The sequence below is a fragment of the Erpetoichthys calabaricus genome, chromosome 1, assembly GCF_900747795.2.
Source record: "Erpetoichthys calabaricus chromosome 1, fErpCal1.3, whole genome shotgun sequence".
Taxonomy (NCBI): Eukaryota; Metazoa; Chordata; class Cladistia; order Polypteriformes; family Polypteridae; genus Erpetoichthys; species Erpetoichthys calabaricus.
The window spans coordinates 61,502,787-61,529,814 of NC_041394.2; the positions used below are offsets into that span (position 1 = coordinate 61,502,787).

Consider the following 27,028-nt stretch of genomic DNA (forward strand, 5'->3'; position numbering starts at 1 on the left):
TGCGGTCATAGGAGCTCTCCATGCAGGTGAAAGAAGCCATCCTTAAGCTGCGAAAACAGAAAAAATCCATCCGAGAAATTGCTACAATATTACGAGTGTCAAAATCTACAGTTTGGTACATCCTGAGAAAGAAAACAAGCACTGGTGAACTCAGCAAACCACCTTTTATTTTAAATGAAATTAATTAACATTTTTATGTCTTTTGGATTGAATATTTTATTTTTAACAGAGACTATTATTACTTTCCTTGTTGACTGTAGCTTTGTTAGCATGCAAAGGGTTACTGGTAGGGCGTTGGGGGTGACCATTATATTTTAAAGTGATTTTAAATATCATGCACTTTCTACTGAACTGTATTCCACTTTTGAGATACAATTGGTAGAAAACTAAATTCAGTAGGCCACTACTTGTCACTCTTGTATATAGACTTCCTAAATTATGTAAAGATTTTATTAAGTAATTTTCTGACTTTTTCTCTCTTATCATGACTGCTACAACACTGATCTTAAGTGATTTTAACATTCATGTTTGTTGTATTTCAAAATTATTGGTTTCCAAATTTATTCAATTGAATGATTCCTTTAACCTTGTTCAGTGTGTAAATAGTCTTACTCATACAGTACAAACGGTCATATGCTTGTTCTTATTTTATAATCTGGTTTCAATGTTAGTGATGTTAATATTGAAGGTGTTTGTCTTTTCTGATTGTATGCCAGTCATATGCAGTGCTGTTGTACCTTCTCAACAGTCATTTCTGGGATTTCAAGCATCAGCATTTGTGCTATAAATTCTTACATTGAAAATGTTTTTTTTTTTCTGTTAATTATATAAATGTTTCTGTTGTTAGCTCTTTGTCAGCTTACCAGAACACGGAAGAATTGGTAACTCTTTAATTTTACTTGTCGATCCATACTCAATTCTATTGCTCCTGAGAAAATTTGACACATCAAATTTTAAGTCCATCTCTGGTTTAATGATTCTATCTGGGGTTCCAGGACTTAAGAAGCAGTGTAGGAAACCAGGTTGCAGATGGAAAAAAGTTAAATTACAGATACCTTATGATATTCTGATTGTTAGAATTCCAGCAGGTCATTAAATTAGCCAGAACAAAATACTTTTCTGATATTGTTTCCAAAAATGATCAAAACAATAATCCTCCTGACAATTTTAGCTATACGAGGTGAGACACAAAAATAACTAGACTGGGCTTGGGGCTTTCCTGGAAAACCGTCTGGAGGTTGGCCGAACGTGAATCATAGAACTATATCCCCTCCTACACGCCCTTTTTTTTCATCAAACTGAGTCTGCTCTTTTGAAGGTGACGTGTTACTTGCTGTTGATTTTGGCGGTTGTGCGGTTTTGATTCTACTGGATCTAACTGCTGCTTTTGATACAGTTAATCATACTCCACTCCTTGACCGCCTTGAAAATTGGGTTGGCATCTTGGGTAGAGCGCTGGGCTGGTTTGTCTCTTATCTTAATCACAGAACCTTGTCTGTCAGTATTGGAAATCAGTTCTCCTTATCTGCTGTTGTCTCATGTGGAGTCACCCAGAGCTCGATTTTAGGGTGTGTTCTCTTTTCAATTTATATGCTACCATTGGGTCAGATCATTAGGAAACACAATATTTCCTTTCACTTTTATGCTGATGATGTACAGTGTTATTTGTCTGTAAAACCTATTAATCCCTACCATTTGAGAACCTTTTTGACTGCTTGAGGGAGATTAAAGGCTGGTTAGCAAATTATTTTCTGTAAATAAATTAAATTAAATCTGTAGTGATTTTGTTTGGTCTGCCTGAAAGTATAGCAAGGCTCTCTAAAATCCTAGTGCATTTTTCAATTAAAGTTACATAAATTACAGGTTACAAATCTGAGGTTGATTTTTGACCTGGACCTCAAATATGACAAACATGTCTGCTTTGTTATCGAGGGTATTTTGTTTTCAGCTTAGAATAATCTCTAAACTGAAGCCAACAATATCATTTAATGATTTAGAGAAAGTGATCCATGCATACATATCTTCTGGTTTAAATTATTGTGATTCTTTATATTAAGGTGTCATTCAATTATCTTTGCTATATCTGCAATTGGTACAGAATGCAGCGGTTATTAATTGGCATTAAGAAAAGAAGTCACATCACTCTGTTATTAGTTTCCTTTCATTGGCTCCCAGTTTTCTGTAGGATTGATTTTAAAGCACTCCTTTTTATTTTTAAAGCTTAGATCCCTTGGCCTCACCTTATATTGTTGACTTACTTTGCCCTCATTCCATCATCAGAGCATTAAGATCTTCATGTTAGCTATTGTTAGTAGAGATTGTGGACCAGGCTACTCCTCAATATTAGAGCTGCTCCTTCCATTAGTATTTTTAAATGTAGACACCAAGCACACCTTTTTATTAGCCTTTAAATTTGTCAAGATATATGTTTTTATACTTGTTTTTGGGTATATATTTAAATTTGTCTGTACTAGTGATTATATGGTTCATAACTTTGTTGTCATTTTCCTTGCCTTTTAACTCTTATATATACTGTACACACTTTGCTCAACATAATGTTGTTTTTATGTTTTAAATGTGCCCTATAAAATTGCTTGCTTGCTTTTTCCTATCTCTGGCAGAACAATACCCGCAAAAACAATTAAAACACAATCTTATATCTTTAATACTGCACAAATAGTAGGGATTTTATTCTGCAGTTGGAGTGGTGGGGACAACACAAAGATTCTTTTAAGTTTGAGTTGTGAGCCCATAAAGTCAAGAAAGGAAAGTATGCTGCTCTTTTTGCAATGAAATTTAAGGTTATGTGACTCTCCTACTTACACTTAGGCTATAACAAAAGAAAGTAAAGAGTACAGTTGCCATTCTGTGTCATGGGAATGCATTCCAGCAGTTAATGGATTTCTGCCTAAAAAGGGCTTGGCATGCCTTTGTCCCTTTCTTTTTTATGCTTTGAAACTACTCAATTTAGTGGAATTAAACATAGACTGGATATATGATCCTTGTTTGATTTGGAGGAAAAGTGATCACTTAACTGGGGCATTTTCTTTGTTTTTCCTTGTGACTAGTTCAATGTACACCAACCCTCTCTGTCTACTTCAGCTCAACCTTGTTTTTTTTGTGAATTAAACCTGGAGCAGTTTATCTTTTTTATACACTAATGAGTTTAACTGGATTTTTACGTGGCTATTAGTTTTTCCTAAGTCTCTTCAAGCTTAGTCTACTCAGACTTTTTTTTTAATGTGGTCCCCTTAAGCAAGGTGATTAATCTTGCTGCACATTTCAGTAGCTATTTCAAAGCCTCATTCTTTTTGAAAATGGTGACCAGAATCTGTATGAAGCACTTCAAGTATTTTTACACATTGAACAGAATTTAAATTCAAAATCAGTAAATGAATTATTTAGTTAGAATATGGATGAAATTGTAAGAACTTGAATCTCTGTATGTGGCAGGAGAATAGTAGGTTAATATCATGTTTGCTATTTATAGTATGCTCTTAATTTTTTTTGAGGTAATGCCATTTATCATTTATCACCATCAATAAATTCTTTTGTTTCAGATCCTGATGTTTTAGATACCTGGTTTTCTTCTGGTCTGTTTCCATTTGCTATGTTAGGCTGGCCTGAACAGGTAAAATTTGGTTTAGTCTTTGAAAATATTATTTTGTTATAGTCTGTGACGGACTGGTGCCATGTCCAGTTCTGTTTCATGCTCTGGCCTCCTGAGATCCTGCATTAAATCAAACAGAACTTAGAGTTATTATATTATGTTTTTTTGCTTCTTATGAAAATTTTTACATGTTCAGTTTTTGAGCCTACTATTGTTAAAAGAAAAAAGTGTTCTGTTACAGTTGAAATTGGCAATTTGCCTACCATGACTCAATTGCTTCCCTGAGAAATTCTGTGATTCAACTAATAAAAAATAAGGACACGCAGAGTTCTGTTGACTGATGTGTTAGTTTGAATAACAAATTTATGGTCCTTTCCTTTTTATAAGCTTTACTTATTTTAAGTAGTTATTGTATGTGATAATATTTAATGTCAAAATAGGAAACAGATATGTTTGTTTGTTAATGCAACACATTTCCAGACTGAAACTATATTGAAATAATTCCACCATGGAGTCAAACCTGAGCTATCTTTTGCTCCTTAAATATTTATTTAATCAGAAATGGAGCAGAAGAACTATATTCCTGTTCCTTTTATTACCCTTGACATTGCTTTATGCTATGTGTCATTCCTTAACAAGCTGCAGTGACCTATTATGAGAAACAAAATGCTTTGACACAAGGAAATGAATGGTACTTCCTCTGAAGAGGTGAAGGTGAAATTCCCTGTATGTTGTAGCATTGCAAAAACAGAGAACCATTCTAGGTGAAAAGCTAAATGCTAATCTCAGTATAGTGTCAAATGCAGCAGAGTTTCACACTTTCCTTTCAGCATGGATAGTTAAGCAAATCTTCCTCAAGAAGCATGTCTCCAGGTTATAAGCAGACTACTAAAGCCATTCCTTAATACACAGCCTGCATATTCTTCTATGGTCCCTGTAGAGTTCAGTACACAGCTGCTGTTTGAATGTAGTATCAAATGATTGGCCAAACAGCTGCCACTTACATATGTTCTCAAAATGTGAGCAAATGAATAATAACACATTCCACTTTTGTCACCACCTCAAATTATCTTTACTGGTCTGTTATAAACAATGGTCCTCTTCCGTTTATGGGACTAGGTAGCTATTCAATGCTGTAGAACCCATGCCAAAAGAACATATTCCTCCCTTATTTTTACTCCTCAAGAAAGCTAGGTAGATATTATACAATATTAAATTTGAAGCAGTTTGTTCACAAGTGAAATTTTGAATTCATAACTTTGAACGATATTGCAAGAGTTGTTTGCAAAGATGACTAGGTCAGGTCAAGTTGGGGAGCATGTACTGGTACAGCGCTTTGTTGCACCCGCCACATGACGAAACAGCTCAGGATCCCAGTGGACAACCCCCAAGCAGATATATGGTCCAGTCCCACTCTGTGGAAATGACCATCTATCTGCCGCAGCCAGGTGTTACGTGGGTGTCCCCTTGGCCTGGTCCAGCCACTCGGGTCCTTTGAGAACCACATTATCCTTAGTTGTCCGTAGTGCAGTAACTGATGCTCTCTCACAATGCAGGTAATATGCATTATTTTGGAATCTGTGATCATCCGCAGAGGAGTCCATTCTTCATCTATGGTCACTGGATAAAGTCCATATCTCACAACCATTTAGCCGTAAAAGTAGGAAGCATCAGGACTCTAAAGACTTGGACCTTCATCCTTTTGCAAAAATATTGGGAGCGCCACACACCGCTTTCCAGCAACTTCATGACCCCCCCATGCTCACCAATCTTCCAATCTGTCTACTGACTTCATAGGAATAGTCACCAGAGACATGAATGACGCTGTAAGTAAACCTCTCGACGAGGTTGATATTCTCTCCGCTGACATACACACTGTTGTTAGCTGTGTCCAAGCGGTCATTAAAGGCTTGGATCTTGCTTTTTATCAAGGAGAGTTACAAGCCTAGACATTCAGACTCCTCACTCAGTCTCTTGAGAGCCCCAATCAGAGCCTCCATTGACTCTACGAAAAATATCACAATATCATCAGCTAAGTCAACATCAGTGAATCTTTCTTCATCAACAGATACCCCACAGCCTCTGGACCACATGGCCCTACCCAACATCCAGTCCATGCAAGCATTGAACAGAGTAGGAAAAGAATACACCCTTGATGAACCCCAGCATCAACTAGGAAAAACTCAGAGTTTCTGCCTCCACTCTGCACAACACTCACCATACCAGTGTACAGGCCAGCCATGAAATAAGGCGACTTTGGGGATCCTGTGTAGTCTTAGAATATTCCACAAGGCAGCTTGATCGATTTATGAAAATCAATATTGACTGCAAAGAAACTCTGTTGATATTCGCGTTTGTGCTCCATGAGAACCCTCAGTGCCAGGATGCTGACAATGGTAGACTTCTTAGGCATAAAACCAGAATGCTTCAGTTGCTGGTAGATGAAGAAGTTATCACGGATCCTATTGAGGATGACCCTAGCAAGGACCATACCCGGCACAGAGAGCAGTGTTATCCTCTTGTAGCTGCCGCAATCCAGGCGATCACTTTTCCCTTATATATCGGTGGCAAGTCCTGTTTTCCAATCAGACTAGCTGACCCATGAAATGTGCGCTTTCATGTATTAATATTGTAAGTCAGGAAGATCAATGGTGACTCAAATTTGTTATTCAGGAAAAACACACCCGATTCTGAAAGTATCTGTTCAAAGTGGCAACATGGCCTTAGTTCCCTGAAACGTTATACCAGTGCATCCACTGTTGAGCATATAGCAGGCATTTCTAAACTTTTGACATAACAGCTGGCAGAAAGATAAGGGAAAATAATTGTGAAAATCTTTTTGTAGCCTCGGGTTATGTCGTGGAATAAACACAAACGGATCAGCAGATTAGCTCCTACACTGTTTATTAAGCACGTGTAGAGAGCACAAGACACCAAAAGGCAAAATCTTTGGTCTCATGAAGGGAGCAGTCACAGAATTTTAAATAATAGCAACCAAAGAAGGTTGCAGAGTTGTAAACATGATAAGAAGTCAACTATAATCTTCAGTGCGACTCAAAAACAGTCTTGCCTCGTAAACTGGAATAGACTGACCTTGTAGATGGATGTAAGCAGAAACTCTAAAGGGCTTTAAAAGTCAAACTATACCATAATGAATGGCCTCTCTCTCTTGACAGAACTTTCAGGTGTTTCTAGTTGTAGTTACCTTTAAGCTTGTACAAAGCTAAGTTTCTGCTTTATAACACACAAAAATACATTATTCCACATTTACTCCCATTTTTATGCAAATAATGATTAGTATATTCTATAATATGGTAGGTTTAAAATACATTAAGATCTTAATGAAAACGTAAAGTCATTTCTACATCAGTTTTAAGTGGGAGCAATGGGGGCAGTGTGGAAAAGATAAGAAGAGAAGCAACAGACACCATTTTAATAAAAACAGGTTTTTGTTACAAAAACGAAAAAGAAGAGGCAATAAGACCAATGTAGAACAAAATCACCAAAATAACTTAAAGGAATTGCATTATTTTCTAACTCCATTGTTCTCCACAGAAAGAAAAGAGGTTGCTTAAATAATCTGTTGCATAACTTGGGATAATTCCAAGTTTGACTACCACATACCGAAATACTTTGGTAGGGAATTAAACTGTGTCACTCAAATGACTCACAAAACGTGTTCAAATGTGGTATCATTACTGGGACACATTGCTTCCACAACACTATTGATTGATAACACAGGGCTACACATGTACCACCTGCAACAATGCCTAAAAATATCATGGAATGTAGATGTCCAAGACAAAATAAAAAACCCAGGTTTCACAAAAAGGGTTCCATTACATGCTAGATTATGGTTGTTTATCTATATTACTAAACCACAGTTAATATATGCACGGCGGACGCACCGAGGCGCATGCGCACTGCGGCCTTGGCGCCCGCCCCAGAGTCAAACGCAGTGGCTTTCCAAAACGCGGCGGCTTCCCAGAGTCAGTAGGTGGCGCCCAAACAACACAACCTGTACAATCAAATGCAGCGGCTTCCCAAAACGTGGCGGATTCCCAGAGTCAGTAGGTGGCGCCCAAACAACTCTAATCCACTGTGCCAGTAATATAGATCACATAACGGTAATTCAGTTTGGCGCCCGCCCCAGAGTCCAGAGTCAAACGCAGGGTCTTCCCAAAAGGCGGCGGCGCCCGCCCCAGAGTCAAACGCAGCGACTTCCCAAAACGCAGCGGCTTCCCAGAGTCGGTAGGTGGCGCCCAAATAACACAACGTAATGCGCCGTGGCACCCGCCCCAGAGTCAAACGCAGCGGCTTCCCAAAATGCAGCGGCTTCCCAGAGTCAGTAGGTGGCGCCCAAACAACACAACCTGTGAGCTACACTTGCTCTAATCCACTGTGCCAGGAATATAGATCACATAACGGTCACAGACTCTAACCCAGCGGCTTCCCAGACTCAGTGGCTGGCACACGAACACCACAACCTGTAAACTAAACTTGCTGTGCTCCACTCTGCCAGCAGTCGGTGTCAGCAAAGGCAACGGAATCACGTCTCCACAAAACGAAACCGCTTTAGTACAGATATGCTTATTTAATTAAATGACATTTCCCCAGACGCACCCACCCTCCATGATATGTCATCCATCCAAATATCGGACGGAACAGAAACTGATTGCCATTCTTGGATTTCCGATTTGCTAGTGAATCGCGGGCTTACTTGTGCTTCACTAAGAGCAAGTTTAAAGTGTTTTGTATAGTAGTACTGTCCATGATAAGTAAAAGAGATACAAGTCTGGAGTTTACTGATACATTAATGTTCATATATTATTTTCAGTGCTGTGCATTTTTGACAGTAGTAAAATTAGTCCAGTATCAGGTACACAGAGACCGCCTTACAACAATGAGCTATCCAAACTACATGTCTTTCTGGCAGCTGGCATTAAATACATAGACACTAAATTAACAATATTACTAAAAAGGTTACAAAACAAACTGATAGGTACATTAAGAAGAAAACCATTTCCACAAGAATGCACACTAAATAAAAATGTACTTGCTAGGTCGCAGGTGAGAATTTTACAGTACTCTGTACAAGTGACAATAAACTTTTAACTTGAATATTTTAAGAATTACTATTCTAGATTGCTACATGTGCAGCTTTTTGTGACCTGGGACAAAGTAAAGACTCTTCTCTTACACAGTAAATGCTCTCACCTTGAAGTGAAAATGAGTAGTTCTCATTTTCAATAGGAAAAGAAAGATGAAAATAATCTGGAAGTGTGTTTTTCATGCTGGTCATTTACAGTAGATGCAGCAAGGTTGCACTCCATGTAAACTAATAATCAAATAACTTATTTCTCTGCTGTTCTGCAACAGGTTGTAAGTTGACAGGTAAAAAGGCAAAAAAGGATGAGAATCAAGAAATGAGAATGTTAATCAAAAAAGCTAATGAGAGTCAAAACAAGAAAGACACAACAATCATGTCTCAGAACACAATGCGTTTCCAAAAATCTTAGTCTCAAGAATCTACCAATAGCAAAAGGCAGAAAACTGTTGAGTTTGGTAAGAGCTGCTCACCACAAACTCGCACATCCTTGGACAAAGGATTCTTCACAGTGTTGGTGTAAATAACATCTTGCTGATGAGGTCACATGGCACAACTTCTGGGACTGCACCACCTGACAATGAACAGCTGCATCATGGTAATGAGCACCACAAATGTTACTAACTGCTAACAAAACAAGATGTATTCACAGTAAATCCAAAACATAGTGATAAATTAAATCAAGTCCCAGAACAAAATTAAAGTACACAATAAAAGAAATTAAATTCTAAATTAAACATTAGATAAAACAAATACAAACTCCAAGACAAACATTTATTGAACCAAGGAACCATTAACAATCACAGTACCTGCAAACACTTTTGTACTTGACCAGTAACTTCAGAAACTGATAGAGAAATGAAGAACTTGTATAATTGTAAAAGTATTTATCCTAAACAAAATAAAAAACAGACTTTAGCAGATCATATCTGGGCTCCATTAATCAAATAAGGAAAGAAAAAAATATGAAGTAACTTTTTTGGCAGAGAGAGGCATGAATGCCACAACAAACAAATGTGCTCTTCAAAACAAATGATGTCAGTTTGAAAACAAGGCAGGAATAGAAGTGTTCTTTGTTATTGATTATAGGCCACGACAACACAGTTTTGCTATTGTGTCTCACAGTAGTATTGTTCCTACCAGCAGCAGACCATCCCACATTACACAGACAGTGAACCAAGTGCCACCATGAACAGGTGAAAACTTCATGTTAGGGCAAATAGTAATAGAAATAGAACAGCACAATTCAGAAACATAGAAATAAATTCAAGTCCAAAATCAGTCATTCTCCCTGAAATTCTTCCAGCTCCACACGCTAAAGACATGGTGTCAACAAAATGTTGTTAGTTTCCTCAACAACTTCATCATAGTACACTTTATTTATCAAGAAGACTGATTACCCCCATAAGAAAAAGTGACAAATATTCTGGAGGCATGGTTATTTAGAGAAGTGTGCAAATATTTACAATAAATCAGACTCCTTGTAGAGAAATCAAAAAGAAGATGTAGGATAAAGAAAAAAAAACTGCTTAATGAAGAGTGAGCCCGAATAAATAGACACAAAATGTTCAATGTTAAAATGTGAAATATTAAACCTGAAAGAGTGTATATGTACTTTCAGTCTCTCAATGTTTTCCAAGGTAGCAAAAAACGGGATATCCTATCAAGCATGTAGCTTTGAGTAAATGAAGTTAACCAGACAGGTTAGGTGTCATAAGATAAGATGGATGCATTGACTGAGTAGATTACAAGAAATTAGAGCTTTAAATGAAACATAAAATGTACAGTACGATTTGGTCAGTATCTTAGCTTGTATATTTAGCTGCATCTATCTAATGATCACATACTCTATTCTGAAAACTTTTTGAAATGCTAGATCTGTTATTTGAGCTTTACATTTCAGCTGTGGGGTCAAGAAGGTCAACTATTTGCTAGTAGCTATTGCTTCATTTTTTCTGTCTGACTAGCTGTTTATCTATTCTATAAAATTGATTCAGCATTCAGAGTGATAGTACACAAGCTAAATGTTAAACCGTTAATACCTTTAATCATAAAGGTATGATTCTTATGGCACTGATATTGCTTAAATCAAAGAAGATCACCACAATAACTCCAGATGTTTTACAAAACTAAACTGTTCATTCCAAATGTTTGATTTGGTAATCTTTTCTAAAACCAACGATAGTGGATAAAAAGATGATTGAAGTGGTTGTTGCTTAGATGATCACTATCCATCCATTCTTCTGTCCATTTATTTTGTGACACATGTGTCCTGTTTAAGTTCACAGGGGTTTGAACCTGTGCTGTCAGCATCGAGCACAATGCAGGAACTAGACCCAGAATAGTGTACTCCTCAAACCCAGGATTTGCTTCAGGTAGTGTGCTAAAACAAAGACACATATATTTCTTGCAAAATGCAGACCTTCTAGGATACACCTGGAAAATGCAAAATAAGAAAGTTATTCTATAAAAAATACATTACATTATTCCAGGATTATTTTGATTCATCACAAAAGCTCATACATTTACAAACAAAATTAAACTAGTACTGTAACTAAATGGCACAGTTGGATTGAAATGAAGTTAAATATGCAGTGTAGCACAAATTTCAGTAAGGAGCAATAATTTGAATAATAGAGGCAATTAGAAATTTCAAAAACATCCAAAAGGTTAAGAGAGAAACTGGAAAAATGCAATGTAAAATAAGGTAAATAAAATTTCTTCTCGTACTTTTCCAGTTAAAAAAAACAGTAAAAGGCAACTTAAAAACCTACAAAGATACACAACAAAACAATAATTGAAACTAGACAGAAAAGTTAAATAAGTACATTAAAGGTAACAATTAAAAATTGCACCTGAATTTATCTTAAACAAGAATTAAATGTGGAGCTCATTTTTGCTTCTCTTGAGGCATTCATGTAAGTACAGTCATGCACTGAGTTACGGTTCCATTTGGTCCTATGCAGATTGGCCGTATGTTGTTCACAAAATGTACAGGTCATTGCTATTCAGGCTATGTGGGTCTGGTGTGGATTGCTGGTATGCATACTTTAACTTCCGGTACAGAGTAGTGCAAAGCAATCTTAAAGTTTCAGCATTCATGTTCTGGGTCCATGTAAGGGCAGTGTATCTCAACCATTGCACGGGTTGCGGGTTTCTGTCGTTGTTTCACAAGTGGGTTGCATTGGGTCGTTTAAGTGATTGAAACTGCTGTATAATATATTTTCCTGTTTCTTAGTGAGCTTGTTTCACCAAGGGGGGCCGGTTTACAGTTGCTGGTAAAAGGTCGTCAGTGAACTGAAAATGGCAAAACTCGCAGGACCATAAAGGTTGAGAAACGCTGGTGTTAGGGAAAGTGGGGCAGGCTAAGAATTAGCCTGGAGGAGAAGCCCCAGTCAAAATAAACCTTGAAGGGCCCTGCAAGAGCCAGAAAACATATGAGACCCTCTGAAATAATAAAAGTAATAATGAAAGATTTCTTACTATGGCAGATTTTGGCAGTTTCTATTGATATCCTGTGGCTGTTGGCTGGAAGTATGAAGGACCTCAACTTGGTTGGCTGTAATTTGGCACATGACTGTATTTTCAAAAAAGGAGAGTCAGGTACAGGTATACTTCAGGCACTAGGTACAATGAAAACTAGCAAAATCCTCTAGCCCTCAAGTTTGTTTCTGGAGGGCCTCATTGACTACAGACTTTTATTTAAACCCAGTTGCTTAATTAAGAGGCATTTGCTCAAGCAGCATTTTTAGGATTCATTTTAGCGTATGGGGTACCGGACCTCCTGATAAGGGCTGTTCTGTCCCTGTACGATTGGTGTCAGAGCTTGGTCCGCATTGCCGGCAATAAGTCAACCCCGTTTCCAGTGAGAATTGGACTCCACCAGGGCTGCCCTTTGTCACCAATTCTGTTCATAACTTTTATGGACAGAATTTGTAGGCGCAGCCAGGGCGTTGAAGGGTTCTGGTTTGGAGGACTCAGGATTGGGTCACTGATTTTTGCAGATGATGTTGTCCTGTTTGCTTCATCAGGCCGTGATCTTCATCTCCCTCTGGATCGGTTCGCAACTGAGTGTGAAGTGGCTGGGATGGGAATCAGCACCTCCAAATCTGAGACCATGGTTCTCAGCCGGAAAAGGGTGGAGTGCCCTCTCAGGGTTCGGAGTGAGATTCTGCCCCAAGTGGAGGAGTTCAAGTATCTCGGGATCTTGTTCATGAGTGATGGAAGAATGGAACGTGAGATCGACAGGCGGATCGGTGCGGTGTCCGCAGTGATGCGGGCTTTGCATCGGTCTGTCATGGTGAAAAAGGAACAGAGCCGCAAGGCAAAGCTCTGAATTTACCAGTCAATCTATGTTCCTACCCTCACCTATGGTCATGAGCTATGGGTAGTGATTGAAAGAATGAGATCGCGAATACAAGCGGCTGAAATAAGTTTCCTCCGCAGGGTGTCTGGGCTTTCCCTTAAAGATAGGGTGAGAAACTCAGTCATCCGGGAGGGGCTCAGAGTAGAGCTGCTGCTCCTCCGCATCAAGAGGAGTCAGATGAGGTGGCCCGGGCATCTAATCTAGATGCCTCCTGGACGCCTTCCTGGTGAGGTGTTCCGGGCACATCTAACCAGGAAGAGGCCCCGGGGTAGACCCAGGACACGCTGGAGGGACTGTGTCTCTTGTCTGGCCTTGGAATGCCTTGGGATTCCCCCGGATGAGCTAGAAGAAGTGGCTGGGGAAAGGGAAGCCTGGGCATCTCTGCTCAAGCTGCTGCCCCCGTGACCCGATCTCGGATAAGCGGAAGAGGAGGGATGGATTTTAGCAAACTCACATGTTAGAGTTTCAAATCCTTTGTTGTTTTTAGTCTTAAGCTGTTGCACTCTGTTTTGTATTGCCTCTTGTTTTCTTCAGCATTTACACCATCTAACCTGTTCCCATTTACAGCTGTGTGCGATCATCATGATGGTTCCGTGCAATAAAATATTTGGAAAGAAATGAAAGAGAAAAAAACAAAAGAATTGAGAGATACTAATGTGCTCTGGTTCACAAATCATTTGACTGATATGATCAAAATGTAAAAATAAAGTTCTGCCTTTCTGTCATATATGAATGACATTGCTCCCTTGCCAAGTGAATGAATGAATGAACAAGTTTCGTTATCAACAAAGAATAAAGAAATTGAGTTGGAACCGGACCCTACAGCTACTGTAGACCATACTTTAGGACCTGCTTTAACCTAACAGTATTTTTTCAGTAGTACAAAAAGATATTCTTTCTTGTTAGCAAACATTTTACAGCAGTAACAACATAAGGAAAAAGAAGTAGGGTGATGGAAAGTTGAGAATCCCAGTATAATCTACATAAAAGGAGGAAAAAATGGATCCCAGTAATTACCATCCAATGAGTCTTACCTGTCCCATGTAAAATAATGAAAACTACTGTCAAAAGTCTTTTAGATGACTGCTTGTATGGAGAAGAAAGTTTACATGAATGTCAGCATACGAGTATACTTCAAGAAACAGACAGGTAGAGTAAAAGACAAAAGCAAAGCTTGGGGTTTAGTTTCCATATTCCTGTGTTGGGATTGCTGTTTATCTAATTTATATTAGTACCGCTAATTGTGATAGCAAAGTAAATGTGTGAACTTTGCAGACAATTCTAAAATCAGGGAGAGCAAATAATGAGGATGCAGCAAAACTACGTACAAAGACCAGAATAATCTTCAAACTGGTTAATCGCATGGAAAATTCAATTTGACGCCGACAACTGTAAAGTGCTACATGGAAAATTTGAGGGGGAAAAAAAACTTGTTACTTTCTTGGTTAGGTTTACACCTGCATATGCTTTTTAATGTCCTCTCAATGCATTTCATAATATAAAAATACTTCATTTATTTAAGACACCAGACCTTCAGCACTTCTACCCAAACAGCCTACTTGAGACGGGAAGTGACCTCATCTTCTTCTGGGTGGCACGCATGGTGATGCTTGGCCAGGAGTTAACAGGAAAATTGCCTTTTAGCAAGGTAGTGACATTTTTTTTTGTGTTTTTCTTTTTTATTTAAAAGCATTTTTAAACAAATGTTTTCTTCCAAGTTTGTAAAATACAGTAAAAACAAGTTTCCATTACCTTCTTACATTTGTTAACCATTAAACAAATTGCAATTCTGAACTTCCAATGTGTCATTTTAATTTTCTAATGATGTCTTTATTTTACTCGCTTTGCTATTCAGCTTATTCAGTTATGATTAAGATATAAAACAAATAATTGAATGGCTATACAGGTGTTCATTCTAACCGGATGCTGTGTAAAACTTCTCACTTCTTTATTTCTGTGCTAACTATGTCATGTGAAATACACAGTGGTTTTCGGTGCCAACGGTATGTGGTTAAAATACCTCCGGAGTTACCTAATGCCAACCTACATGTCTGTACTCAGTTACTTGTCACAGCCTGATTAACGATTGCTGCTTTTTGCTATACATTTTGTTTAATAATGATGAAATGGCAGCCAGTTTAAAAAATAAAAAAGTCAGTTTCAAATGGTGTTATATGAAGTCCCCCTTCATTGATTGGTTGGTCAGAAAAATATGAACAAAAATGGTTGTTTTAGCCCCTCTCAAAAATTGATAAACAGTTGAGTGGATCTGAAAATTTAAATACACACAAGCACACACACAGACATTATTAGGCATGACTATGTAAGTTATTTTTGAATCCGTATAGTGGTATAGCAAGTAGAATAAAGACAGTATGTCCCCAAAAGGGATGCCTTAATCCCTAATTAGAATGAAAACAAACAGTCATTTTGGCCTTACAGTGTTGTGATTTGACACTTTTGATCAACGTCATATTTAACAACTAATTTGTACAGATCCTGCCTTTTATATCTAATTGAATCAGGTGTCTTCCTTCAGGTGTTTCTGCATTCATTAGTGAGAGATGCTCACGGAAGGAAAATGAGCAAATCCTTGGGAAATGTCATTGATCCTTTAGATGTCATATCCGGGGCATCTTTGCAGGTGGAGTATTTATGTTATTTGAGAAACTGCAAATCATAAAGTAGTTAATGGTGAAGCAACATCTGTAATGTCACTTTTAAATTGCATTCCTGGTGGTTTTATGTATTATCTTTCTGATCTGAATGAAATTGATTTTACTGCTGAATTACTTGCCATTATCTCTGTTTTATGCTTTGTACTTAAACTTCATATTCACAGTAAAGTATTTCGTGAACAAAGCTGTCGAATGTAGCATGCTCTGTATTTTCAGTGGTATTGACACACCATATGAGCATGCTCGTATTCAGCCTCAGACCAGCTTATTATAAAGATGGTGATGTTCTACTCGGACCAAGCAATGCCCTATAGCTTGGGGAACCATCCATTTTCAATGATCAGTCTTATACATTAGATACTTTAATTAGTTTCTTTCTGTATCTATCTTCCTTTAGACTTTACATGCAAAATTACAGGAAGGCAACCTTGATCCAAAAGAACTGAAGATAGCAATGGAAGGACAGGTGATTTTTTTTTTTATTTACTGTATGCCTGTACGTACTGTACATCTTGCAAGCATACAATGCAGCAGCCAACTCTAGACAGGACTCCCAAGGCAAACTCATGGACAAATTTAGAGTTTGCCTGCACCTCTTTGTAAAAGCACAGTCTTCATGCTCTCATGAAGATATTGTAAAAATGTACAATTTTCACAAAAATAGTGACTGGGCTGTATTTAAAACCAGTCGCCTGAAGGTGTGAGGCAGCTGTGCAAACCGCTATGCAACCACACTCCCCATAATGTAAGAGTTTTTTTAATTCAACTGCTGTTATCTATTTTATGTTTAGAAGCAAGACTTTCCAAAGGGAATTCCCGAATGTGGTACTGATGCCCTAAGATTTGCTTTGTGTTCCTACCATTGTCAAGGTACATTTTTATTTTTTTACATTTTAATTTTGTAAAAATTAATTCACTCACTCATTTAACTCATCATCAAAACTGCTTAATCATGTCATCTTGAATTTTGATATTTAAAAAATGTGTTATAACAATAAGCAGCATTAGTGAGACTTTTATTCTTTGTCTCTTGTTGCAGTTTTTCTTTTCCTTGCAGCCAGATGGAATGAAATAAATAAAAAGGCATTTTACAAAACAACTTTACTATTCTAGAAATGTCAGATTATACTCAGAGAATCAAAGACAGTTACTGATGAAATATATTTTTATGCGAAATAAAGTCTAAGTTGTTAAGTCCTTTCATTCGTGTTGATTCAAATTTAGAGCTGCATGCTTTTGAACTATGGATATAAAATGTGTGGAGCCGTCTATTCCTATGGTGCTGTTCTCTATTAAGCTCTGTTTCTTTTGCGGAACCACATATAAAATTTGACCCATGTTTGAAGGAAAAAAAAAAACTAACTTTGGCTACATCCATTTTCCAAACCTGGTTATCCAAAGCAGGGTCATATAAAAGATGGACTTTATCCCAGAAAGCAATGGGCACAAGGCAGGAACAATCCCTGGTATATAAAGCAAATAGATGCTCTCCGGTGTCCCTTCTGGCATGCATTTTGTAAGTTCTGTATATTAGAGTATAAGAAGTTACTGCTGTCTTTTTAAATCAATATTTTAATGGTATTCACTGAAAATCTTTAGTCTTTAGTTAATAATTAGTCTCAGGTTCTTTAATTATATGCGAAAAAGAGGAAGTTTCACATAAAGAATAAGTGATTAATTAATGATTTAAATCGAGAGAATTCTCAGTGACAGGAATTAGATTACTTTTTTTTTGTTTTGCTGTTTTTATTTGCATGTTACATAGTTTTTTTTAATCTCTCTTCCTTTCCTGTATATACAGTACACACACATAAAATGTCATCTTATTTCTAAACCCGCTAATACAGTTGACGGTTGCAGGAATACAGCTCTGCACAAAGTGCCAGTCCATTTCTGGGCTTACTCACAAACACACCCACAACTTACACAGGAGACAAGTTGGAGACGCCTAATGGGGATGTGGAAGGGAAAAACTTGTGTACCGGGGAGACAACTCACACAAGGGAATGTGTACACTCAAGACGGACAATGTCCAGTCATAAGAATTAAACCAGGGCTGCTGGTTTCATGAGGTGGCAGCATTACCCACCGTGCCATTGTGCCACCCTACATACTACCTCAAATAAAATATGTTATACAGTAATATAACCTTTAGGGGTTTCAGAAGTGCAATTGCTTCATTTTTAGAGATTTGTTTGGCTGATATGTTGTTATTCTTGACAGTCTTTGGCTTGTAATTCGTTTTTTTTAAGTTTTCGCTTATAAGCTCATATGTAAAGAGCTGAAGTTGGCTAGGAATTTAAAAAATAAGCTCAATTTCTGCTATAATTTAGTATTTTTTTATTTTTATTTGTAGAAATGAAAAATAATTGTAAAAATCTAGTAGTAGAATCTGTGCAAATTGTGGATTAACAGCATATATATAGATAGATAGATAGATAGATAGATAGATACTTTATTAATCCCAGGGGGAAATTCACATACTCCAGCAGCAAAAAATATTAAAGAGTAATAAAAAATGCAGGTAAAAAAACAGACAATAACTTGAATAATGTTCAACGTTTACCCCCTCTGGTGGAATTGAAGAGTCGCATAGTTTGGGGGAGGAATGATCTTCTCAGTCTGTCAGTGGAGCAGGACAGTGACAGCAGTCTGTCGCTGAAACTGCTCCTCTGTCTGGAGATGACACTGTTTAATGGATGTAGTGGATTCTCCATAATTGATAGGAGCCTGCTGAGTGCCCGTTGCTCTGCTACGGATGTCAAACCGTCCAGCTCTATGCCAACAATAGAGCCTGCCTTCCTCACCAGTTTGTCCAGGCGTGAGGCATCCTTCTTCTTAATGCTGCCTCCCCAGCACACCACTGCGTAGAAGAGGGCACTCGCCACAACCATCTGATAGAACATCTGCAGCATCTTACTGCAGATGTTGAAGGATGCCAGTCTTCTAAGGAAGTACAGGCGGCTCTGTCCTTTCTTGCACAGAGAATCAGTATTGGCAGTCCAGTCCAATTTATCGTCCAGCTGCACTCCCAGGTATTTATAGGTCTGCACCCTCTGCACACAGTCACCTCTGATGATCACGGGGTCCATGAGGGGCCTGGGTCTCCTAAAATCCAACACCAGTTCCTTGGTTTTGCTGGTGTTCAGTTGTAGGTGGTTTAAGTCGCACCATTTAACAAAGTCCTTGATGAGGTTTCTATACTCCTCCTCCTCCTATAGTATTCTAAACAAGATTTAACAATGTAATTTATATTGATTTGATTTTAAAATGAATATGATGTTTTCAATTAGACTTCATATGTGAACATATGTGACTTGCTTTTTGTGCATAGCTGTGTATAAGGGGGAGAACAGGGGTGTTTGAGCCATAGAATAGAAATATTTATGAAGATGAATAAGCAAAGTTAAAACCATGAGCAGAAGCCTCTATTAGATTTAAAACAGAATGAACATAAAACTTTAAGACTGCTGAGTGCATGTCAGCTCTTTGGTTACTTAATGCATCATTAAAATAAACCACACAACCACATACAATAAACTATGATATTTCAAATTCAGACCTAGCGTGGTTGCAGGTTTTTGCTCCCATCACTTCCTTCACTAAACTGGACTTGTATCTTGATTAAATGCTGTTACTGGTGTTTCACTTTTTTACTTTTACTCTGGCACACCAGAAATTTCCAATAGAGTTTAATGACTTTTTATATAAATATAACAAGTACAGCATTTGTGTGGTTATACATAGAGTGTTATTAATTTACTCACTTATTTCTTTTGAATTTTTTTATTTAATCTTTTTCTTGCTAATAAGCATGTGCATGGGGACTGACATTGAAACAGCTGCTTCTCTGTAGTATTCACAACCGTTTCCATCTGTGCCTGCTTTGCTCTTTAATTAGCACTGTTTGAACACAAATAGTAAAATGATTAAAAAAATAAATAAAATTGCAAAAGACACAGTTGTAAGAAGCATTGACATCAAATGCTAACACTCAGCCTTTACTTTTATGGATGAGAATTTAACACTTTTGTAACAGAAATGAAACATTTTGTTCGTGTTATTTAATACTTTTTTTCTGTTGTTAATTTTAGTACCATTTTCCAGTTTATTATGAAAATGTTTGTATCTTATCAAAGGCCTCAGCTTTCAAGAGATTGCATCTAAATGTTAATTAGCTGAAAAATTATTGTCTGTGAAACATTTGTAAAGTTGTTGGCTACTACTCTTCATTCATCATTGGGTTTTCTTCCTTTTTGTGATGATAAAGGTGAAAATTTCAATGCTTTTCTTATGCAGGTGATGACATCAACATGGATATCAATCAGGTCTTGAGTGCCCGTCACTTTTGTAACAAGATTTGGAATGCAGTTAAGTTTACTCTGAGTACGCTGGGAGAAAACTTTGAACCATTACCACTGATTGAGGTGAGATGACGAGCTGTTCAATGAATGATCAGTACAGTATTTATTGTCTTTTATGCTATGAATCGACTGACATGTTTACTGAAATGTGCCTCATTATTCAGTTCTCACAAATTACTACTAATAGATGGCCTGACCACACCGACTGCTAAGGCATTGGATTTTAAATTCAAAGGTTGTTTAATTCTATCCTCATGAATCAATTCACTTATTCTACCAGTGCTCCATCTGTAAATAAATAATGTTCAGTATTATGCTGTATCTCAATACTGTAAAGCCTCTTAGGATTTGTGAATCAGATAAAATGTGGCAAGGCATACAGAAACTTTACCAGGTGAGGACTAATTCCAATTGCATCCTCATTTTCCTTTGTGGAAGTACTTTGATGCGTTTTACGCCTGCTTTGATCACAACAACAAGACTCCCTCCTGTGTGAGTGCCAACAGCACTAAATGATTCATCCTGCTCTTTTTCTGTGGATGATGTAAGGAGTATTTTTAAATGAGTTAACATTCACAAGGCACTGACTCCAGATGGACTTTTATAAACCTGTAGTGATCAGTTAGTTGCTATTTTCATTTATTTTTGAATGTATTACTGACAAAATGTATCATCTGTGTCAACTTAAAAAAGAGAGCAATTATCCTTGTGCCAATAACAAAGGACTGGTGGCATTTGCTTCCAGTGTGATAAAATGCTTTAGTACTGTGATATATTCAATGTAATATTCCAGATAGTCTGGACCACCTGTAGTTTGTGTATCATCAGAATTTGTCCATAGATGAAACCTTATCACTTGCACTTTGACCATTTTGGCACTCTTGGGTAATAACTGCAGCTCATTATTTAACATTTTTGTTCCATAAGAACTGATCAGCAGGGTCCTGGATTTAACACTTATAACTAGCAGACAAAATTAAAGCATTACTTTCTCTGTACTTATCTTTGGGAAATGCACCCCAAGGGTAGTTTCCTGAGCTCTCTGCTGTACCCCTTATTCGTAGACAACGTGGCTAGGCATCCTCCAACTCTTTTATTAAAGGTGGCAATGATACAACCATTATAGGCCTAATCACCACAAATTATCTGCCTTCTCTCACAGTGGTGCCAGTATAACAATCTTTATTTGTCTCTCGCTCTTTCTCTGTCTCTCTCTCTCTTAATATCAGCAAAAGCAAGGAGAGCAGTTTGTAGATATAGAAAGAAGAGACAGACCACACTTAACACCAGGTTGCTTTGATGAGAGTCAGCAGTTTTACATTTTTTAGAGTTACCTCACTGATGGTTTGAAGTTGGCATAACTTATCTGGCCTTCATCTAGATGGCACACCAACGCTTTTACTTCCCCTGTTATCTGAGAAAAATGTGGTTGTTTCCAGTTGTGCTCATCATCATCTACAGGTTTACAATGGAATATGTATTAAGTGTAACATTCTAGTACGGCAACAGCTCAACTTCGGGCCGCAAAGTACTGCGTGGTGAAGTTGGCACAGAATTTGTAATTCACACTGCCTTAGAAAAGCAAGTCAGTCTTTCATGCACAGTCAGTTGTCTACATCCATCCATCCATTTATCTTCTTAACCTGCTTGTCCACATTTGACAAATGCTGCAACAACAACATCAGATTCAGGGACAGTTTTTACCCTCTGGTCATAAGGGTACACAGCAGCCACTTATAATGACAAATCAATGAGTATACTGGGTGTGCATATTGTGTGGTGCTTTGTTTAATGTGTGGTGCCATGTTCAATGTCTGTTGTTGGTATTTTACTGTTGTCATGGGTCTGTAGGTGACATACCAGTAAAAAGTTCATTGAACTGTGTACACACAGCAATAATGTAGATATTAAACTTGGATAATTTTGCTAACAGAAAGGTGATATATAAAATAATGGTTGGGTGAATATCTCTGCCTAATTATTCTGTGTCCTGTCATTTAGTTACATTTCAGTTCTGCCTTATTCTTACTACAAACAGTGCTCTTTCGTGGGCCTACATAGGGAGCCAAAGTCTGTGTGGTGAGGGCAGCAGAATCCAACCAGTAAGATGCTTTTGATTTTATAGATTTATAACTTATCTCTATTATTTATTAATGTATATGTTATTAAACTTTAATACTATAGCAGTGGGGCGGCACGGTGGCACAGTGGTAGTGCTGCTGCCTCGCAGTAAGGAGACCTGGGTTCGCATCCCAGGTCCTCCCTGCGTGGAGTTTGCATGTTCTCCCCGTGACTGTGTGGGTTTCCTCCGGGTGCTCCAGTTTCCTCCCACAGTCCAAAGACATGCAGGTTAGGTGCATTGGCGATCCTAAAATTGTCCCTAGTGTGTGCTTAGTGCGTGTGTGCGTGTGCACCCTGTGGTGGACTGGCACCCTGCCTGGGGCTTGTTCCTGCCTTGTGCCCTGTGTTGGCTGGGATTGGCTCCAACAGACCCCCGTGACCCTGTGTTAGGATATAGCGGGTTGGATAATGACTGACTGACTGACTATACCAGTTCTCATTATGTCTGAGGTTTATCTTTTCAGAGTGACTCTTTGTGATGTCAATATCCCATCATCTTTGTTGTCTTTTTCTTAGTAGCACATCAGTAACACTTAATGCAAAACTGACCTGATGTTAAATATGAAAAATAACAGAACTTAGCATGCACATTATCTGTATAACATTTTAACACTTCAAAATTAAAATTTCATATTAGGGAGGAATAGTGGTATTTGTTTTCATTAGTTTATTCAGATGAATAAAATAAATAGTATAAACCGTGCTATAATATGAGGCAAACAAATTAAGCATTATCAGTTCATTTATTAGCATGCTGATAAAATGTGAATTGTGGAAAGGGTTAAAAATGATAAAGCGATACATTCATTACAGGTACACTTTTTTCATTCATTTTACTTGGGTTATTTCATTGCAGGGCTGTATAGCGAAGTTCAGTCATTGTGGATATGACTGTCTCTTTTTCTCTTTTAGATATCGCCAGTCTCAGCTATTGACCGTTGGATATGCAGCAGACTATATGGTACAGCACTAGACTGTTCACAAGGCTTTGAAAATTACGATTTTCATGCTGTTACCACAGCCATTCATAATTTCTGGCTGCACAGCTTCTGTGATGTTTATTTGGTAAGAATCTTTCAAGTGAAAACCATATAGTATTTCAGTACTCTTTTCTTGCCATACTTTTTTTTTATTCAAATTTTATTTTTTTTTTCTTGTGAACATTTCTTAAACGTATTGATTAAAGAATACATATTATCATCAAGGCTTTTTTTTCCTCTCACTTGCCAGGAATCAATAAAGACGAAGCTGAAGGAGGGGTCCACCTATGAGATGCAGCAAATCAGACAGATCCTTTATCACTGTGTGTACCAGGCCTTGGCCTTGCTGGCTCCCTTCATGCCATACCTTTGTGAAGAGCTATGGCAGAGGCTGCCATGTCTGCACAATAATGACCTTTACCCAAGTATATGTGTAGTACCATACCCGGTGCCAAGTGACCTGGTAAGTTCTTTATTTGCTTATATTATTGAATTAAACTGATGCTACATTTACTAAGGGTAGCAATTACCAGTGACCCAATGAAATGACATTATTGTAATACCTGTTTTTTGCTTTATCTTATCAAGTATTGTAAATTATTAGTCATTTTTATTTGACTGAAGTTAAATTTAGAAATGAATTTAACCTATCTCAGAAGTCTGTTTGTATGTGGTGTGTAATCTTCAGTTGATGCAATAAAACACGTGGCATGAACTTCTAAGAACATTCTCTTCACTCCTTCTGTGTCTCTTTTTTTTCATTACCAAAATTCCAGGCACATTGGAATTTCTGCAATGAAGAGGCTCAATTCCAACTTGTCAAGGAAACCGTCCGGGTTGTGAGGTCTTTACGGGCACAGTACCAGCTGACCAAAGCAAAGCCAAATGGTAAGTGCTGTGAAGACTAACGCTGTCCACATGGCAATTAGGCTGGACATTATGGTGTCCTATTGTTTATCTCACCTCAGTAAAATATATCATTTTAATCTGATTTTGAACTCCTTTCTGGCTTGTTTACGGTTTAGATTCTCAAATCAACAAGACGCGTAGATGTGCATTAATCCTAGGGAGTCGTATTAAACTCGCCACATAATTGCGTACTGAATCTTTTTGAATTTGTTTGAATTTTAAAAACTCCATGATGTAACTGTTGCTTTTTAAAAAGATGTAGGATATATGTGTCATATGTGAGCATTGTACTGCAATATAACTTTATTGTGTTCCCTTGGCCTGCTAGATTGAAATGAATCTATTGTTCACAAATTGGCCAAATGCAGAGAATTTATACTTCCACCTGTTTATTTGAAATTCCATGCAAAGACGCAGACTAAGTCCTCCTAGCAGGTCTTTTCAAAAGATTTTAGGGTGGTGCAATGGTGAGTTTTGCTGCATCACAGCACCAGAGTTCTAAACCCAAATGCATATGTACAACTGGGTACTCCTCCACCAGTTAAAGACATGCGAGATTCTACATTGGCTTGATTTGTCTGAGTGTACTGGACTGGTGTTCCTGAACTTGAGAAAAGTTAAATGGGATCATTTGTTTATTTATATTCTGAAAAATAAACACTGTTGTAGGTAAGAGCGTAACCTACATTGGAAACACGAAGTCACTTTTACTCAGTTACAGTAAACAGAAGCAGAAAATGGATGAATTCCTAGGTTCTAAAAGCCGTAACGTCAGTACACCTCTCTGTCTAGTTTCCATTGTAGATTCATTTTTAAACGACGTTTGGAGTACAAAACAGGAAATGATGTACAATTAAGTAATTTGGTTTTAAGCCAGGATTTGGCATCTTACTGTGAACTTGATTAGTACACAAATCTGCATACACGTATTACAGCCCTCCAGGCTGATTGTTTCCTACTTCTTCTGTAGACTGATGAACTCTGTGGAGAAGTGAATTCCCCCGTGTCTTTAACTCAGCTGTGTTTCTTTTGAACTCTCTGTTTGAACAGTGCATATTCATTGCAGCAGTGAGCAGCAGAAGACAATACTAGAATCCTTCAGCGGCCCTTTGCAGGCCTTGTGTCGTGCTGGAAGCCTATCCATTTCTGACTCAGTAGACCAACGCCTGGGTGGCTGTGCAGTCGGCATTGTCAGCGATACCTGCCATGTGTACCTACAGATTCAAGTAAGACAACAGAAGACAATGTGTCATATGTCACTGCTTTCATTTGCACATTAGCATTTAAGACACCTGAAATCAGCTTGTGTCTCCACAAAAAGAGAATGGAAATATAAGTATAGAATTGCTTGTGTTAGACATTATTTTGTTCTGTCTTTGCCAATTATAACGTTACACGTAACAGGAGCTCATTAAAAGAATAACAGATACACACCAGAACAATGTCATTCATAGTTTCTTTTTGTGAAATTAGCCAAGTGTGGATTATCACACTATTAGTGTGTGATTGGGAAGATATTTTTAGAGTAAATCAAAATCAGTAGTTATTAGGCATAAAAGGAGACATTGTGATAACCAAAGTCACATCTTTTATAATCATTTGTGTTGGCAGGGTTTGGTTGACATTCACAAGGAGAAGAACAAATTACATGACCAAACAGAGAAAGTAAAGAGTCAGTTAGAAAAAACTTTGGCTAAAACTCGGCTTCAAGATTATGAAGTAAGAGTGCCTGAGCATATCCGAGAAGAAACTGCAAACAAAGTAAGTTTGTAATGTCGTATCATCACTAGATAACTGATATATACACACACTCATTTCCATTATTTTTCGTTGAAGTTTCAATATTTAAATCCAGATATGCATCCACCCTTTCCTTTCTTCATGCAATATGTTTATGTTGATTAAAAGTAATTTTCCAAATGTAGTTCCTGCGATTTCCTCATTATAAATTTTTACACATTTTCTTGTACTAGCATTAGAAATTTGAGAAAGGTTCCATGTCTGTTTGTTAGTGGTGCTATAGAATGAAGGTGCATAATATGAAGTTTCCAAGGGTTCTGAGTCCCCCTAATAAACACTTTTCATTCCCTGAAAGTCTGAAATTTTGTTGGGTTCTGGAAAATAAATTTTAAAAAACACGTAGTGGTGTTATACATCACTCATTGCTAATTACTGAGTTTGTGAGAATGTATTATAGCAGGTCTTGTCAGGACAGGCATTAAGACAGCTGTCTCTATGAGCTTAACAGACTGAGTAGGGCCAAATGCCCACCCATCCAGAAAAGGAGCGTGTCATTTGCCAAATCTCAAGAAGGTTCAAGAAAGAGGGCAGAGACTTTTAAAGAAAATGTATAAATAAGAGCCACACACAGTTGTTAGTGTTGGCCTTGATCTCAGTGATGCTTAAGATGAGAACAAAAAGTGATGGAGACTGCCGATACTGTGATGCCTGACAATGTTAACGTTGCAGAGGAACACGTTGGTAACACTTTAGTTTAAGTACTGCAGAAATGCATCTATTAGTAATGTACTGTCGTGTAACAAGGGCTTATTAACACTTACAAAGTATCAGTAAAATGGATTTTCATCCTGATTTAGAGTTGCATATTTATTGGTAAAATGAGTTGTGAATATGAAGGATAACAAACCGCAGATCTTATACTGAAATGTGCAATATCAAGAGAAATATACCTCACTTAAGCCACCGCTGACCGTACCAAATTGAAGTTATTTTTAGTAGGTCACATTGCAGAAATGAATAACCACTTTACTGATGCTTTGAAGTTACATAAAAGACCAAAGAAGCCTTTGCTAAGGTCTTATTTTAAATGAAACAAGTAATAGATTCATTTTTCCAGTACTTAAAGTAAAGCATGTCCACCATGTCTTTAACT

The 27,028-nt window shown here is 37.6% G+C and overlaps 1 protein-coding gene across 1 annotated transcript in view; it reads left to right on the forward strand.

Moving 5' to 3' along the window:
* The window catches only part of vars2 (valyl-tRNA synthetase 2, mitochondrial), a 105,925-nt gene that overhangs the window by 69,779 nt on the left and 9,118 nt on the right, over positions 1-27,028 (forward strand). The window contains exons 19-29 of the mRNA XM_028800536.2: positions 3,561-3,631; positions 14,606-14,731; positions 15,623-15,727; positions 16,159-16,227; positions 16,553-16,631; positions 20,061-20,188; positions 23,159-23,311; positions 23,477-23,689; positions 24,003-24,114; positions 25,186-25,361; positions 25,747-25,896. Of these exons, the coding sequence (XP_028656369.1) occupies positions 3,561-3,631; positions 14,606-14,731; positions 15,623-15,727; positions 16,159-16,227; positions 16,553-16,631; positions 20,061-20,188; positions 23,159-23,311; positions 23,477-23,689; positions 24,003-24,114; positions 25,186-25,361; positions 25,747-25,896 (1,382 nt within the window). The remainder of the gene's footprint in view (positions 1-3,560; positions 3,632-14,605; positions 14,732-15,622; positions 15,728-16,158; positions 16,228-16,552; positions 16,632-20,060; positions 20,189-23,158; positions 23,312-23,476; positions 23,690-24,002; positions 24,115-25,185; positions 25,362-25,746; positions 25,897-27,028) is intronic.